Below are 16,788 nucleotides of genomic sequence, written 5' to 3'. Positions count from 1 at the left end.
ATTGACATTTGAATTGATCGTTGCCATTATCGGTATTCCCCATCATATCCTGAAGATTACCAGCTTTTTGAAACGAAATAACATTCAAACTGTGATGAATAAAAAAATTCCGATTTCAAGAGATAATGAGCGATTATTCCGGAGAATATTACCTCGACATTTTGTATTAACACGCTTGAAAGTCGTAAATCAACAATAAAGTCGTATAGGGAATAATTTATACGCGAACTATTAGTACATGAACTAAATCAGCGGCAAGCATTGAATGCAATTCTGTATGGGAAGCAATTCATTCTTTCGTTTAATTTTTAAGCATGATCTCTTATTTGAATTATCCATGAGAGTTCCGACGGAAGATAGAGTGGGGATTCAAACTACTCAGGATCTTCACTTTTAGAATAGGAAATTGACAAATGTGTCACGACACTGAGCTACCCAAATGGAAACAGCAAGTGTATTGAATGACTACTGCAGTCACCAAATATCAATTACCACAATGCCTTACTTCTTGAGCATGCCATGTACCTACAAAGCTCCATGAAGTTAAAAATGGGAAAAAGTTTTTCAATTATTACAATTAATTTCTACTCTAGATAGATACGGATTTAACGTTTTTATGCCATAAGCGATTATCAGTAGATCGTGAAAGCTTTGAAAATGCTGTTGTAAAGCTGACAACATCTCATTTTCAAATTATAAAGCTGCAATTATTTAGCAATTCTCTATTCCCTTCAAGATACTTAATGTTGAATTGGTTTCGAAAAGCAGATTTATGTAATATTGATTCGTTACCTAAAATTTCTTATAAATTATAAAAAATTTTACAAGTTAACATTAATTCCCAGATTCGCAATTAATTAAAAATGCTACTAAAATTTTTTCAATAGATCAATATTTTAGTGATGCGCTAAACATTCTGAAAGAATGATTTCTTACAGACTCACGCCGGGCAGGGACGAACAGACTCACGCCGGGCAGGGACGAACAGACTCACGCCGGGCAGGGACGAACAGACTCACGCCGGGCAGGGACGAACAGACTCACGCCGGGCAGGGACGAACAGACTCACACCGGGCAGGGACGAACAGACTCACACCGGGCAGGGACGAACAGACTCACACCGGGCAGGGACGAACAGACTCACACCGGGCAGGGACGAACAGACTCACACCGGGCAGGGACGAACAGACTCACACCGGGCAGGGACGAACAGACTCACACCGGGCAGGGACGAACAGACTCACACCGGGCAGGGACGAACAGACTCACACCGGGCAGGGACGAACAGACTCACACCGGGCAGGGACGAACAGACTCACACCGGGCAGGGACGAACAGACTCACACCGGGCAGGGACGAACAGACTCACACCGGGCAGGGACGAACAGACTCACACCGGGCAGGGACGAACAGACTCACACCGGGCAGGGACGAACAGACTCACACCGGGCAGGGACGAACAGACTCACACCGGGCAGGGACGAACAGACTCACACCGGGCAGGGACGAACAGACTCACACCGGGCAGGGACGAACAGACTCACACCGGGCAGGGACGAACAGACTCACACCGGGCAGGGACGAACAGACTCACACCGGGCAGGGACGAACAGACTCACACCGGGCAGGGACGAACAGACTCACACCGGGCAGGGACGAACAGACTCACACCGGGCAGGGACGAACAGACTCACACCGGGCAGGGACGAACAGACTCACACCGGGCAGGGACGAACAGACTCACACCGGGCAGGGACGAACAGACTCACACCGGGCAGGGACGAACAGACTCACACCGGGCAGGGACGAACAGACTCACACCGGGCAGGGACGAACAGACTCACACCGGGCAGGGACGAACAGACTCACACCGGGCAGGGACGAACAGACTCACACCGGGCAGGGACGAACAGACTCACACCGGGCAGGGACGAACAGACTCACACCGGGCAGGGACGAACAGACTCACACCGGGCAGGGACGAACAGACTCACACCGGGCAGGGACGAACAGACTCACACCGGGCAGGGACGAACAGACTCACACCGGGCAGGGACGAACAGACTCACACCGGGCAGGGACGAACAGACTCACACCGGGCAGGGACGAACAGACTCACACCGGGCAGGGACGAACAGACTCACACCGGGCAGGGACGAACAGACTCACACCGGGCAGGGACGAACAGACTCACACCGGGCAGGGACGAACAGACTCACACCGGGCAGGGACGAACAGACTCACAATTTCGAAAGGAGAAGTTAATCCATTAATTGGCGCAAATTCTGAATTTAAATGAAATATGGCCACCGATTTCTTATTTCAAGAATTTTTTCACAAGCAAGTGAAAAAATGCGAATACAAGTTATTAAAATAAACCTCAAAACTAAAAGTGGTTGAATACCTTAATTTAAAATGCGACCCGCATTTTTGAACAAGATTAAGTGAAGCTTTCGTTAAGAATAAGTTTCGCTTAAATGAAATTATCGCCTTTACTTCCACAATTCTCTTTGCATGCCTCGAAGTGGAATAGAATTTATCTACTTAGGATCAGTTTATATTTCGGGAGAGAGATGTTAATATTTAGGATAGTTTTGATTAAGATACAAGGGCTCAACAGAACTAATTTTTCTTTTGCTCAGTCTTATTAAGGATGCCCTTGAAATAGGGATAAAAATATGTATAGAGTCGAAACTTTTGCAATCAGCCAATAATCGGATATTTCATACAAGCTTGAAAGCAGGAATCGTTATACGCTGGTTTTTCCAACAGCTGAAAAGTCATTTACAATTTTAATCTTTATGGAACTTTGCAGGCGCATTATATACTGCTAGAGATTACAGGAAGATGTAATAATTGACAAATGGTGACGACAATAGCTAAACGGTACACTTGCTGCTGCCTTTTAGATAGTTCAGAGGCATGACGCCGATTGTCCCATCTGAAAGTGAAAAACCTGAGCAGGCAGATGAAGCTCTTTACCTATCTTGCATCGCAGGCTATCGTAGGCAATTCGTTTAATTTTTAAAAATGGCCTCCAATTTGAAATAATGAATTAAAACCCTCACAGCTTTACATTCAATGTTTGCTCCTAATATTTTGCTTACAAATTCTCCAAATGACTTTGAACTGTTGATTCACTGCTTCTCATAGGCGTACTAATACGAAATGTAAAGTCAAGATTTCCCGATCCGATTTTTGGATAATTTTATCGGAGGAGAAGTCATTAAATTTATAAATTAGAGAAAATTTTCGAAATTTATAATTTTCTGTTAAGTTAAAAGTGGGACTTGATTTAATATTTTCGAAAATACGGATGTATTTAGAGATAATTCAATTACTTGCATAACCTAATAATCTAGTCACTGCAGAGAAATTTATGGGAAACTTATTAATTACTTTTACAAAAGACTTGAATGGACTTGTATCGACGTTTCGACAACTTGCTAACATGGACTGATCTTCAAGTTTAGGTAAGCCATTTTTAAGTTTACCTTAAAAATAATGGAAACCATTGCTTATTTTGAACTGAAACAGATTGGTCAATTGCCTGCCTGCACTTTCTGTATATGATTTGAGAAGATGAGAGGAAACGCACAAGCGAAATGGAATCGTACCCATCGTTTAAAACGAGTTCAAATTTTTATCGCGATTTGACAATCTATGATTGAAAGCAATGAATATTAACAGTTACCTTATTTCAAATTTTAGAATCGGTGAAATTTTAATTGGATTAGAAAATATTTTACTCATAAACAAGAAAAGAATAAAATTCAATTTTGAAAAGAATTTAAGACATTTCAAGCTAGAGAGAACAAGTTTTATAATTATGATTAATTTATTAAATAATTATTAAATTTGTTAAGTTATTAAATGATTTAATTATTAAATTTGCATACAAGTAGCTACAATTTAAAATTCGTTCCCCGTTATTAAATAATATCTAGAACTACTCCTGAATTTGTTTTGAAAGTGTGAAGTCTGAAGGAAAGACAGCAAGAATTTTAGTTTTATAGGGAAGAAATTTGACAAGAAAAGTGTCATTCTAGATGGGCAAGTCGAATTGTTCCAGATTTCGAGCCACGGATCGGCGATTTTCCAATGCATACGAAAAAGAAAAAACTAGAACTACATTTTACACCAAACCATTTTCGTTTACAAGATAAGAAATCCTCTGTTCATTAAGATATCCCAAGCTTCCAAGAAAACAGAAGATTGTCGAAGAAAGATTTGCATATATTTTTCCGCAATAGTTTTAATTAAAAATAATTTCTCATTTCGTTTATTTCAATTTAATTTCAGACGTTTATTTAACGTCAGACGTTTATTTTAATTTCAAACGTCTATTTAACGTCAGACGTTTATTTCAATTTTAATTTCAGACGTCTATTTAACGTCAGAAGTTTATTTCAATTTAATTTGATCGTTTGATTAGATATTCTTCCAATCTCTAAGTCAGATTACTAAATCTGAGTTTTACACTAAATACAGGCCATAAAAAGATTTGAATTCAGACAAATACAAATACTTTAATATACGAGTATCCTTTATGTATTCATTCGAGCGCTGGTATTTTAAATCTAATGTGCTGCAATAAAATGAGATGGCATTCTACAAAATCCTTCATCCCAGGAGATTTCTAGCAAATCATTGTCTAGAAATATTCTGCACTTATGTTATATTCAAAATGTATGACAAGTTATTCCATACTGGTGATAGGAATACTGTAAAAACCGACACTATAAAAAAAGTGTAGATTACAGCCGATATTACAGCTTAGATTACAGCTATTGCCCAATAACAGAATAGAAATCATTTTGCAAATTTCAACAATAGCATAACATACACCGCCCACTATACCGCTATGCGAACTCGGCGATTTCGCCACTAAGAAATTCCTACCAACAGTCACTTCAACGGCATCACTTGACCGATTCTTTCACAAAAAAAAATCTCTGGAGGCTCATCATGGTATGCAAACTCTTGGGAAAATCATGTACTATTTCTATTCGTTTAAATCATTGTTTTCACAGAGTAAGATTTAAATTGTATTCATCGGTTTGCCCATTTTCATTAACAGATATCAGCAGCTTCCATTTCATGCCGAAATCAATTAGAAGTACATTACTTAAATTGAATTAAGATCAACGAATAAAGAGAATTTGATAGCGCAAATTTCAAGATGTACAATATATAATTATAGATATTAGATATATAAAGATTCCATAAACACTTAGTTTCAAGACCTTTTTATCAAGTTCTGGCTTTGAACAAGGTCCAGAAAAATAAGGTTCTCATGAACAAATACAGAAATTCACAAATTGCATGGATTGCAAGAAAGAAGTTTCTTTTGAGCTAATGCTGCAATCTAAATACACCTCGTTTTTATCGAAGTAGCGCTATCGTTCATTCATTAGTTAGCCATTCAAAATCAGTAGGTACTGGTCTTGTTAAAGCAAATTTAAGAAAGTTTACAGTTTCAAGCAAAATCAACTTGTGTATCAATCTGTACAATATTTACGACTCTCGGATTGACTTATTCAATATTAAGGACATGCATAAAATTTAATGCCACACATGAAAAAATGGAATCACAGATTAACAACTATACGAAACATTCAAAGATGTACCATAGTCAGCATGGCACATGAAATATGTTCATTGAATACAAAACCGAGACATCTTTTCCTCGTCTAAACTTTACAGATAAATTTAAGTTTTCAACAAATAACTTGTAAATTTATAATGGCACATAGCAAGTACTCTTTTTCAGATTTATTCTCCCGACATATGAATGGAATTATATGGGAAAAGTTTAGAATTCTCCATAACAAATTTCAATTTGAAATTTCTGTAGGAAATGAATTGCTTTACGAAAAGGAATACCTGATAACCAGCCAGAACATCAACTATTTAATATGAAGTTGACAATCGAAACATGAAAATATTGTTAATTCAACAATGGTGTCTAAAGCCAGTTATAATTGGTAATGTTTACTTTTAAAATATTAAGAACGTTTAAGAATTTCTAAGCATTTGTATTTTCGTTTGTGTATAAATGTACCTAACTAAATTGATTTTTTTGTTTAATGACTGATTACACGTTTTTCTTCCGCAATTCCAAATATTTTGAGAACTACAGTAGGATTATGTTTGGTATTTCCCATAGCTATTAGCCTTACTGCTTACTATTGATTAGTTAGGGCTCTTATACACATATGAACAAGCGAGTCGCTCAACAAATATTCCATGAAATAAGAAAACTTCCAAAATTCTACGCTTATTCAAGATCACAGCCGAAGCTATAGCTGAATACAAAATTGCATTCGAAGAACTACATCCAAGCTCTGGAAGTAAAATTCTAAAAAGTATTTTGTGAGAATAAATGATAAAATGTGAAATTATTCGATTTTTGTCTGGCTCGTGAAATGAGCTGCTCCAAAAATTTAGAATGTGCATTACAGCCAGATATACCAACTAATAAAAATAGCAAGAAAAATCGGCCACATTCTTTCCAAGACATGAATTTAAAAAAGCTAATCAACTAAAAAGCTAAATATAATGTAAAACACCAAAAACCATCTATCGCATAAGGTTATGTGGATTTTTAGCTAATGAAGCGTGATAAAAAGTTGAAGACACTTCAATGGATGTCTCTTGAATGACAGTATTAAGATGTGTTTAATTGTCAATCCATCTCCACGATAGTTACAATTTGGAGGCGAAAGAAATAAGTTAGATGTAAATTCTGTCAGAAATTATCGTAAGGACATTTATACGCATATCCTCCAAGAGAGAAACAAATCACAAATTCATACATTCGAGAAGCAACTTGAGAAGCTTTTAAGCATTGTAATTATAAAGTTTGATAAGTAATATTTTTAAGCATTCTTATGATTCAAAGAGTTAAAAATTGAATCTACGGATAAAAATTCAACAGATCAGATCTAGTTATCAAATGTCCAAAGATTACATGAAACAAATTGAAAAACATAAAATCAAAAATCTACTAATGTTAATTGGCTGTTCTGTATAGAATGTATTCCGATACTAAGAGGATATTTGGTTAATTTGCAAAATGTTAATACAAATTTATATTTAATTTCTAAAAATCTGTTTGTAAATAGATAAAATCATTTAAAATTTACGCATACCTATCTTAAAAATGCACCAAATGCTTGATAATTAACTAAATGCATGTAGAAATGAAAAGGTGGATTGTAATTTAAATTTACTTTTAGATTTCGACATGAAAAGTGTTGGCACTTAGATCAAAATTACTCCATTGGAAACTTCAGATTTTTCCCTTACTACCAAAATTGAAATTATAAATTAAGCTTCTTTATAATATGGGTGAATGGGGTATTATATTTAAAGTTATTAAAATATTCCCACCCTCTCACCAGCCGGCTGGTACCCCTCCTATCTCATTTTCTAGAAGGAGGGGGGAGGGCCTATTCTAAACTCCTATCTTATCCCAATTTCCATCATAAAGTTGACCTTCGTTTATCTAAACATTTAAACCTAAGAGTGCGCGCGCATATCGCGAAGTAACTTCCCACAGAAAGAATTTTCCTAAGTCATTTTAAAGAAGCCCGTCTTTAAATTTCAATATTGGAGTGAGGGAAAAAATCCTTTAAATAGATGACAGCGAAATGATTGTATGTGAAATATCTACTCATAGGTGAATGAATTAGTTTCTTGTATTATAAGTGAATGCCACCTGCTGTGTCATTCATATGGTTAGAGGAAATTTAAAGGCCAAAATATGACATTAACTTGTTTAGAATCAAATTGAAAATGAACAATATTAAATTCATGCTATTTAAATAGTTAGCTATGCTATTAGAATCAAACTAATTCGAAGTAGGAAAAACTACTCAAATGAGAACAGTCTTCAACAAATCGCCAAAGTTGGAAAGTTCTAACAATTTTGTCTTAACATTGTGGCGTTTTGGAAAAAATATCGACAAGTAAAACAAAGGAGGATATTTGACACTGTTCAAATAAATAGGCGAAAAAGAATTGGACGAGTACGACTGGTGCAAAGTTGCATCACACAAAACTTTCCAACCATAAGAGCAAGGAACAGAAGCATCTAATGGAACAAAAGATTGAAACAATTTGAATTCTTGCCAGAAATTACGAATAAAGTGGCAAAAATGTGTATTCAATTTTTAATTGCATATTTTTCTAAGAAAGTTTATCTTTTCACCTTGCTTGTTTAGATGTGACAGAGTGCGAAATTAGAGTAAAATGGGATCTTATGGAAAAATTATTTAAAGTCTGACAAATTACTTGGAAAAAGGTGTAGGATTGAATTGAGAAATGTTCAACTATTTTTTTATCTTCAGTTAAAGACAATGACCAAAAGAATTTAGAAAACTGCAAATTTGTGATAAGTGAAAGGGACATTTAGTAGTAGTAAGTTAAGCATATTCACTTTTTTCCATCGAAAAATACGGTAAACAAAAATTTTGTTAATATAACTGACGGAAGTTGGAGGATTGATTATAATCTGAAACCATTGTGATTTAAGCAATTATATGCCGTATTCTTTACATTCTTCGTAACACGGAGAATAGCTCTCTATAAATAACTATTAGGATGAAAATGTCACAGAATATTATGATAAATATTGCAAAAATGAACTGAAACGTGATTTCAGCTATCCTTTGGCAGATTTATATTTGTTTTACTTTCAGTACTGCCTCCATAAGCCGTGGCCGAAATGCAAGAAGTGCCCGCATCAGCGAAGATACATTCAAACCAGTATCTTCAACATGAAGCAAAAACGCTCCATGCATGCATTAACGGCATTGAATTTAATGGATTAAATGGTCTAAGCCCAATTTTACTCTAAAATGCTTTTTATGCCATCGCTTTTCGCAAAATTCCGTACCATTAACTGACTACTCCACCCCACTTGTAGGCTCACGGATAAAACTAAATTATTGGATCACCGCTACAGTAACAAAGGCGGGAACAATGGTTGAGTCCCAAGGGTCATCAACGGTCACGGCACAACACTTCCCTAGGAAAGTAAGTCCCACCACCAAAGGGAGGTAGACAACTCCATCTTTCTGTACTCATTTGGTGTGGTTATATTAACGTCCCGTTTTAAAGCAACACTAGTTATTTTGGGACGGACCTTGTAAATTTGGACCGTGGTCAGATGAGGACAATGCCTGAGCTGGCACACCCTCTCCAAACTTCCACACCACACCAGCTGGAGGACATTTGGCCCCGACGGATTTAACACGCACCAGACCCGCTTATACGATTGCTCTTTGATGGAATGGGGCCCCGAACCTGAAACCCTCCGGTTTCGAAGCCGAGGCCTTACCACCAGACCACCGCGATCCTGCTTTCTATACCAACCATAGCGGCGAGAACCAAGCGCCAATACCAGAAGCTTCTCATCGTCCCCCCTCCGTGGGAGAGCAAGATTGAACATGGAAGTTTAATTTATTCCCTAAGAGTTTGTATATCAAAACAATTACCACTATATCAAAAAAATGCCATGTTTCTAGTAGCAAACAGATGTCCTGGGCATCAAACCATGTTTTGATGTTTTAATTGTAACCTATTAAATAATTTTATAATCAAAAATTACATTTTCTACTACTGTTTCTGTGGTATTTATTGTATGAACGCAATTCGGCATTTTAAATTTAGAATTCACTAATGCTATACTAGATATTTTTCAGTTCCAATCTGAATGAACTCATTGAAAATAGATGCTTCCTGAAAAGATCGAGTCGACAAGTTTCTGTATTGAAATTTTTTATATGTAGTTGTTTATAAATGCAAGACGAATAGGTAATATCATGAGTGGAGAGAACTTGCTATGAATGCCATTTTAAAATTGGTATTTATTATCAAACAACTATTTCCAATATTAAATACTTATTTGGATTTGCTCAAGATATTACTTCATAGACATTAAAACTTCCATTTCATAAGACTCAAGGACTCCGAAATGTTCCTACAAATTTCAAAGCACTGTTTACATATAAAGATAGTTTAAATAATTAGAAATATCACCATGATAATTTCTGCTTCCTAAAAGTATGGCATCGCTCCTGAGGAAGTCCAGTCCACAAATACCATTTATTCAACAGGAAACAAAATACAGCTTGATGTTTTGATGCCCAGGAAGAAAGGTTCCGTTTTATCAATTACCGCATTCATATGGAAGTCTTCATTCCTTGGATGTCTGAAAATTCAACTGAAGCAAGAATCCTAAAAAGGATTTAATTTTTCAATGTTCTGTATATGATTAATGAAAAATAATAAAACTAGGATACGAACTATAATCAACCAATCGCTTCCCTAGATATATTGTGAGGTCATATTAGACTTAAAACTTAAATAGCAAACATTACCAAACTATTAAATAGCAAAAGTTATGTCAAAAAGTTGTGTCAGTATGTCAAATTGAATGTTTTCCTGCAAGTTTAATTTTAAGATTCCATACTTAGCAATACCAAGATATGAACATTCCGAAGTATTCATAAAACCAAAGAAAGAGAATCCATGTGTAATAAATCGATATTATATTAAAATTCAGAAGACGGTAAAACTTGGAAATTGTGTCAAACGGGGATAATTTTAACCGCTTAGGTTGCTGACAATTCACATCAAGTAGTCTCCAAATCCAGCGTATTTAGCTTTTCAATAAAAAGCTATCTTAGCCGGGATCGAGAAACTTCTGCATAGAAACAGATAAACGCTTGGAGTAATTAGTTGAGATTATATTTATAATTTAAAAAATCTCATTATAAAAATTCATTTAAAGCAAATAAATATGTATTAAATTATATATCTTTTAATTTCCACTTTAATTCTCTGACGTTGTGAATACTAAAATACTGTGCCGCTTTAATTAAATACTTGGTTAAAATTTAATCAGTACTTATACAATTATGCACTTTAAATATGGCAAAAACTATGCTTCATATATTCCATCTAGCATCATATTTCCATGCTAACATATAGTGTTCAATAAATATTAAAAGCAACTCAACATCAAACAGTATAACAAAACACCTTCCAAAAAAATATGATTGCATAAAGCAACAGAAGAAATATTTATAGGAATATATTCTCACGATATTAATTTCAAATTTAATTGCAAAGCTTGTTTTAAGCTTGTGAAACCTTAAATTTTTTTAATGAACTCTGCTTATTGTATTAAAAGCATTTAACTGCGTTTCATGCCGCGACATATTAGCAAATTCAAAATAAGAATGTTTTAGATACAAAACTGGGGCCCGGAAGGCGCATGATGTATTGAAATTTTATGTTATGAAGTATACTTCCATAATCATTTTTGATTTAGAAAAGCAACTTCAATAAAATTTTGGAATCCATTTCTTACGTAGGAAAGGTGTCATAATGCAAATGAGATCTTAAAAACGCACGCAGATATACAATCTTTTGAAAAACCACATAAATTGAATATTGGATTTAGTCATTTAAAATATTTTAGTTATAGTAAGAGACTGATGCTATAATTTGGGGAATGTCAAATTTAAATGATTTAAGAATAATCAACATAGAAAAGTATAAATTGTAAATCAAGAAAAAATGAAGTTTATCATTTTACTCGCATTAGAATCGCTGATTTTAGGCATTTTTCTATGCAATTTATCCTTCATTTAATCAGCACAGAACCAGCAGGTAATTACGAAATTCGGATTTCTTCAGTATATTGGCATAACCCACATTTGCAGAAATTTTCATAGGAACGTTTCCATTCAAACATCTATTCAGGAGATAAGAAATAAGATGGACAACCACCTGTAAATAGCGAAAATATTTTATTGAAGCTATATTCGTTTTATTTTATAATTTAAAAACAATGATACAAGAAAAGGCATTCCATTCAGAAAGTTCTTAATTTCAGTACTGAAGAATTGAAAAATGTAGCAACCGCTATTGAGTAAATGTTAAATTTTTGGTTTTAATGCCATTTTCCCAACATGCACCAATATTTTGGATCATGTTCACTCACTCGATTCTTCAAATGCAGTTTTATTTTTATAAACTGGCCTCTATGCACTAAAAGGCCCCGTTTCCTAAATAAAAGCTTCTAGAAATACCTCGAATGAGTACATAATGAACATGAATCTATTAAAAGATGCATATAAAAGATGCGTATCATCAAAAGGACAGTTTTATTTATTTGGTAGGATGAAAACTTAATTTCACGTTTTTCTTTGGATTAATGATTTATTCTTTTGATATCAGGCAAGTTTCATAATGAAACCCATTCCCTACTTTAACACATTCTTGCAAATTGAATGCATCGATAATTTTTTTTAAAAATAAACTACCGATTTTCGATGTGGGGGGACTAACATTACATCTAAAAACAGGAATTATGAATTCATTCTTCATTTAAAAGTAATGCGACAAGTGTAATAGCATATTACGATTATTAGGTGAATCTATACATTCAGAAACTAATATGCTACTGTCAATAAAGTGTATAGCAATAAATTGAACTTAAATTATTAGCTGAATTAGGAGGTGCAACAATCATTTTTCTGTGTACTCCAAATTTGTGAAATGGAAGCATCGAAAAGCACTAGTTTCGAAATCTAGAATTGGACAGTGTACTATTCGAATGTTTCTACCACGTGGAACATAATGCCTACTTTAACTGAACGAAAATGCTTGCTTCACTTTCTCCGAAACAATATCACATCTTGGACCAGACCGGCGTATTTTGGCTTGTTTCTCTATACTCGCCTAGATCGATACCAGGATAACTTAGAATTCTTAAATCCAAAGTTCTGTCCAATTGTCTAGAACTCAACTTGTTTAAACATAGCCTCTTGCGATTTTGATGAAACCGTTTGTTTTAAAGTTAATAAAAATTGGCTATATGACGGTTTCGTATGCCAAAAACATCGTGATATGCGCTACAATTCCTTATTGCAAATACTTATCACGGAAAGGGTGCAAATAACAGACAAAACTTTAAAAGTTTAAAACAAGCGAAGCAAATGCAAGAACTACACAAAATAATTTACCAAGTTAGAAATAAAGTGGTACAGATATAATGACAAAATGCACTAAGAATAATAAGCATATGCAAGATTTAAAATAGTCTAAAGAGACTTTAATAGACCAATTTAGGTAAATATTTACATAAAAGCAGAGAGAATGAAAGTTCATACAAAATGATTAGCCAACATTCAATACATTTGAATGTAAATTCAGATAGAGTTTCAACAGATTGGTATTTGTTGTCTAAATTTGAGAAAAGGGCGTATTGTTCCATATGTCATTACAACATTTTTATTAAGATATCTAAATTATAAATTTAGATCTTAAATAGACTCAAGGAAAAAGCAATGTTAAATTATATGCGGTTACAATTCCGATAAACAAGAATGTGCAATCTAGAGTGTAACTCTGATATATTTGTCACTTTTCTGCTCTATTTAAAATTATTAATTCAGTTAATATTCTTACACTATTAAATAATCAAATTTATTTCCATAAACAACTGAATTATAATTAGTTTATTCATTTCCAACCCAGTAATATGCTTTGTGGGAAATCCAACAATGCCAGTAGAGGCAAAAATAAATATTGCTAATTAGAAAAAGCACCTTCAGAATAGCAGTTTTGAACATAAAAGTACTTTACAACTTTTAATTTAAAATTAAATTTAAAATATAAAAGCAGCTATACTTTAAAGACTTGCTTAAAATGTACAATATATGGATTAACTGCTACAGAAACATTAGAAAACTTACCTTTACATTCTAAATCAAGCTTGTGCTAGTTATGCAGCAATCACTATCTGTACTCTTTTACTCTAACAAGAACTCCAAACGATAAACAAGAAAACGCCTATCACGATTCCAAAAATTTAGAAAAGTATTCCATGACTCGGAACAAAACTAGTCTACGTACATTCAAAACACTCACACATGCATTACACAAAACAGAGAGTAAAAAGTTGAGCAAAATCTAAAATCTGCCTTTTTATAGCAGATGGAAAAAAAAAATCTGCTTATTTCCTCTGCTCTACCTCTCCCGAGCGGCACACATCAATGGGCTAGAACAAAATTTCTTCAGCTATGAGTCTACGTTCCAAATAAAGACACTTACAACAATTAAATTTTATCATATGTTTTAAATACATTTAATCTTAACGAATTCTTTCATTTATTGGAGGAAGATAATTCTGAAAGTCACTTAAATTTAAAATAAATTCATAATAATTTTATAATAAACACATAAACTGCATTGCTGTTTTAAAGAGTTTGTTAAATTTAAATTTTCTATTCTCTGTTTTCTTATTTTTCTATACACATGAAAAAGGAAGAAAAAAAAACTGTAGCACTTCAAATCCATGCAAATGAAAGAATAATGATGAATGAAATGAAATCGCGAATGAAAAGTATAGCATAGCCCTGATATAGAACACCCGAACTGAATAATATCATTTTATCACATCCTTAAATCTCTGAAGTTTTAAAAGTACTCTGAGATTAACAGTAACAAAAAGTTGAATTTTAAATATTAAAGGCTCTCTTTGCGCTTTCAAGAACTAGAGAATTTATATATGGCACATGTTTAGTTTATTTTATTAGATAATCGACTTGTTTTCAAATTTCTCTTAGAAATTCTAAGGTTAAAGGTCTTAGTATATCTCAGTCAATTGGTAAGAAGATATAACCAGTCATTAAACACACAATTCGCACCAAATAACTTGAAGTAGTACAATCTTCAAGGAAGAACTGAATGCGTGTCATATTTGAATATCCAGTCGTATCAGTCATATTTATCTTCCAGTCCAGTCCAAACAAAGACTCCACTATTATGCCATTGTGGTATCCTAAGTGTCCCGTGGCAAGATTGATATTAATGGATGCGGAATTATAATTACCTGATAATTAGGATCAAATATCATTCGCAATAACAATCAATATCAGGAACGCAAATATCATTCGCAATAACAATCAATATCAGGAACGCAAATATCATTCGCAATAACAATCAATATCAGGAACGCAAATATCATTCGCAATAACAATCAATATCAGGAACGCAAATATCATTCGATCAACTGAAGGTCAGTAGCAAATGCGGGCTAAGTGTCAGCTAAATCTACTGTTTACAAGGAAAAACTCTCATGTTGTGTCTCTCAGTTCGACAAAAAAATCTCTAAAATCTGACACAGAACCAAAGTTTTAGTAGAAAAATCACTAACCAAAATTGATTTATCTAAGTCATTACTTTTTGAATTATCGTATTTAGATACATTCGAATGAAAAAAGTGTTGTCGGAGTAATATCAATCTGTATATGCTTTTGAATATAAATGTTATTTACTTTATAGTTAAAGTAATGTGCAGAGTTGATCAACCAATTTCACAAACTGACTTTTTGTTCTTCAGTTAGAAACTGATTTTTTTTTTCATTTTTTCCTTGATAACTTTCAAAAATATAAATAAAATGACTTTTACACTATATGAAAAATTTCAAAATGTAAATTTTCAATGAAACCAATTTAGCTACTGTACAACTGAAAACGTTAAGTATATTTCATAACAGGGTTTTTATTTTCTTGAGCAAGAAGAAAAAGTTTTCTAATCGTCAAAAATTCAACTTCATGATTTTACCGAGTCTTTTCCTTATAGCTTTCCCTGATCCCTGTGTCTGTTCAAATGTAATAACTCAACAATGCTTTGAGCTAGACCGATGAAATTTAGTAAGTATTATTAACACCACATTTATAAATTTCTATCAAAATTTGATGATAATTTTTTTACAGAAATTATGCCTATCTGACTGTATGTAGAAAACTTATCAGGATAACTACAAAATAGAATGAGATAAACATATAAAAATTAGTAGATTGATTTAACATCGAAAATATAGATTCCCATGGAGTTTTGAACCAAATATGCTAAAAGAGTTTTTGCTCGTTTATAATTCCGCAAACCATATTAACATGAAAAATAAAAAAATAGATAATATAGATAATTAAAATTAAATAAACATTTTTAGCAATCAAAGTTTAGATCCTTATCAAATAATGGATAAAATATGCCAAAGTATTGACTGCCTATCAGTCTATAACCACTCAAACACGCAACGACTTGGATAAATGAAATTTTGTGCCTTGTTTTAGCATTTAAAGAATATATAGAAATCAATTGTTGAGTAGAATTTGTCAGCGAATTGACATTCTGTTGGCCTGTACATTCGTATGCATGTAAATTGAATAAATCAAAAGTAAAATAATTCAATTAGTAAAATTTGGCATTTGATCTTTTAATTAAAATTGTAATATTGCTCCAAGTTACATTTCAATCAAAAGAAGGAAAGCGCAGAAATTCATATTTAATTTTCTTCACTTTACGAAGAGTCCCACGAAAAGACTATGAGATCTTCCGGTATGGTGGTTAGATCTCGCCGCCCTGATGGATACACAAATAGGTGAGAGATCAGGCTCCTCCCATCGATGACGGGGCGTACTTCCTTCTGGAAGGGTTGTACCGTGGCCAGTAATGACCCTTAGGACTCAACCACAGTTCCAGCCAATGTTGCTGTTGCGGCGGTCCGGTCATTCAGTTTTCTTTATCCATGTACTTTCGGAGAGTCAGTGATATGACTTATTATACGAAGAAATATGAAACTTAAATGTCGCCTCCATATGAAGCACTTATAAAATAAAAATATCTGCTCGTGTGACGATCACCACGGCCTTACTCAAGGTTTACAATTTTATGGTGGGAAGGGATGAGTTTAGTTATAT

The 16,788-nt window shown here is 33.9% G+C and overlaps 1 protein-coding gene across 1 annotated transcript; it reads left to right on the top strand.

Annotated features, from left to right (window-relative positions):
- The first annotated feature begins 924 nt into the window (after positions 1 to 924).
- On the top strand, positions 925 to 2,265 carry LOC129971752 (uncharacterized). Its single transcript, XM_056085728.1, has one exon. The coding sequence runs from the start codon at positions 925 to 927 to the stop codon at positions 2,263 to 2,265; it is 1,341 nt and encodes a 446-aa protein (XP_055941703.1).
- The last annotated feature ends 14,523 nt before the right edge of the window (positions 2,266 to 16,788 follow it).

The sequence above is a fragment of the Argiope bruennichi genome, chromosome 6 (assembly GCF_947563725.1).
Source record: "Argiope bruennichi chromosome 6, qqArgBrue1.1, whole genome shotgun sequence".
In the NCBI taxonomy this organism is placed as follows: domain Eukaryota; kingdom Metazoa; phylum Arthropoda; class Arachnida; order Araneae; family Araneidae; genus Argiope; species Argiope bruennichi.
This window is presented reverse-complemented; position numbering and strand designations above follow the sequence as displayed.

Excerpts from the sequence above, each read along its gene's own strand:
- LOC129971752 (XM_056085728.1), top strand. The coding sequence starts at position 925 with ATGATTTCTTACAGACTCACGCCGGGCAGGGACGAACAGACTCACGCC.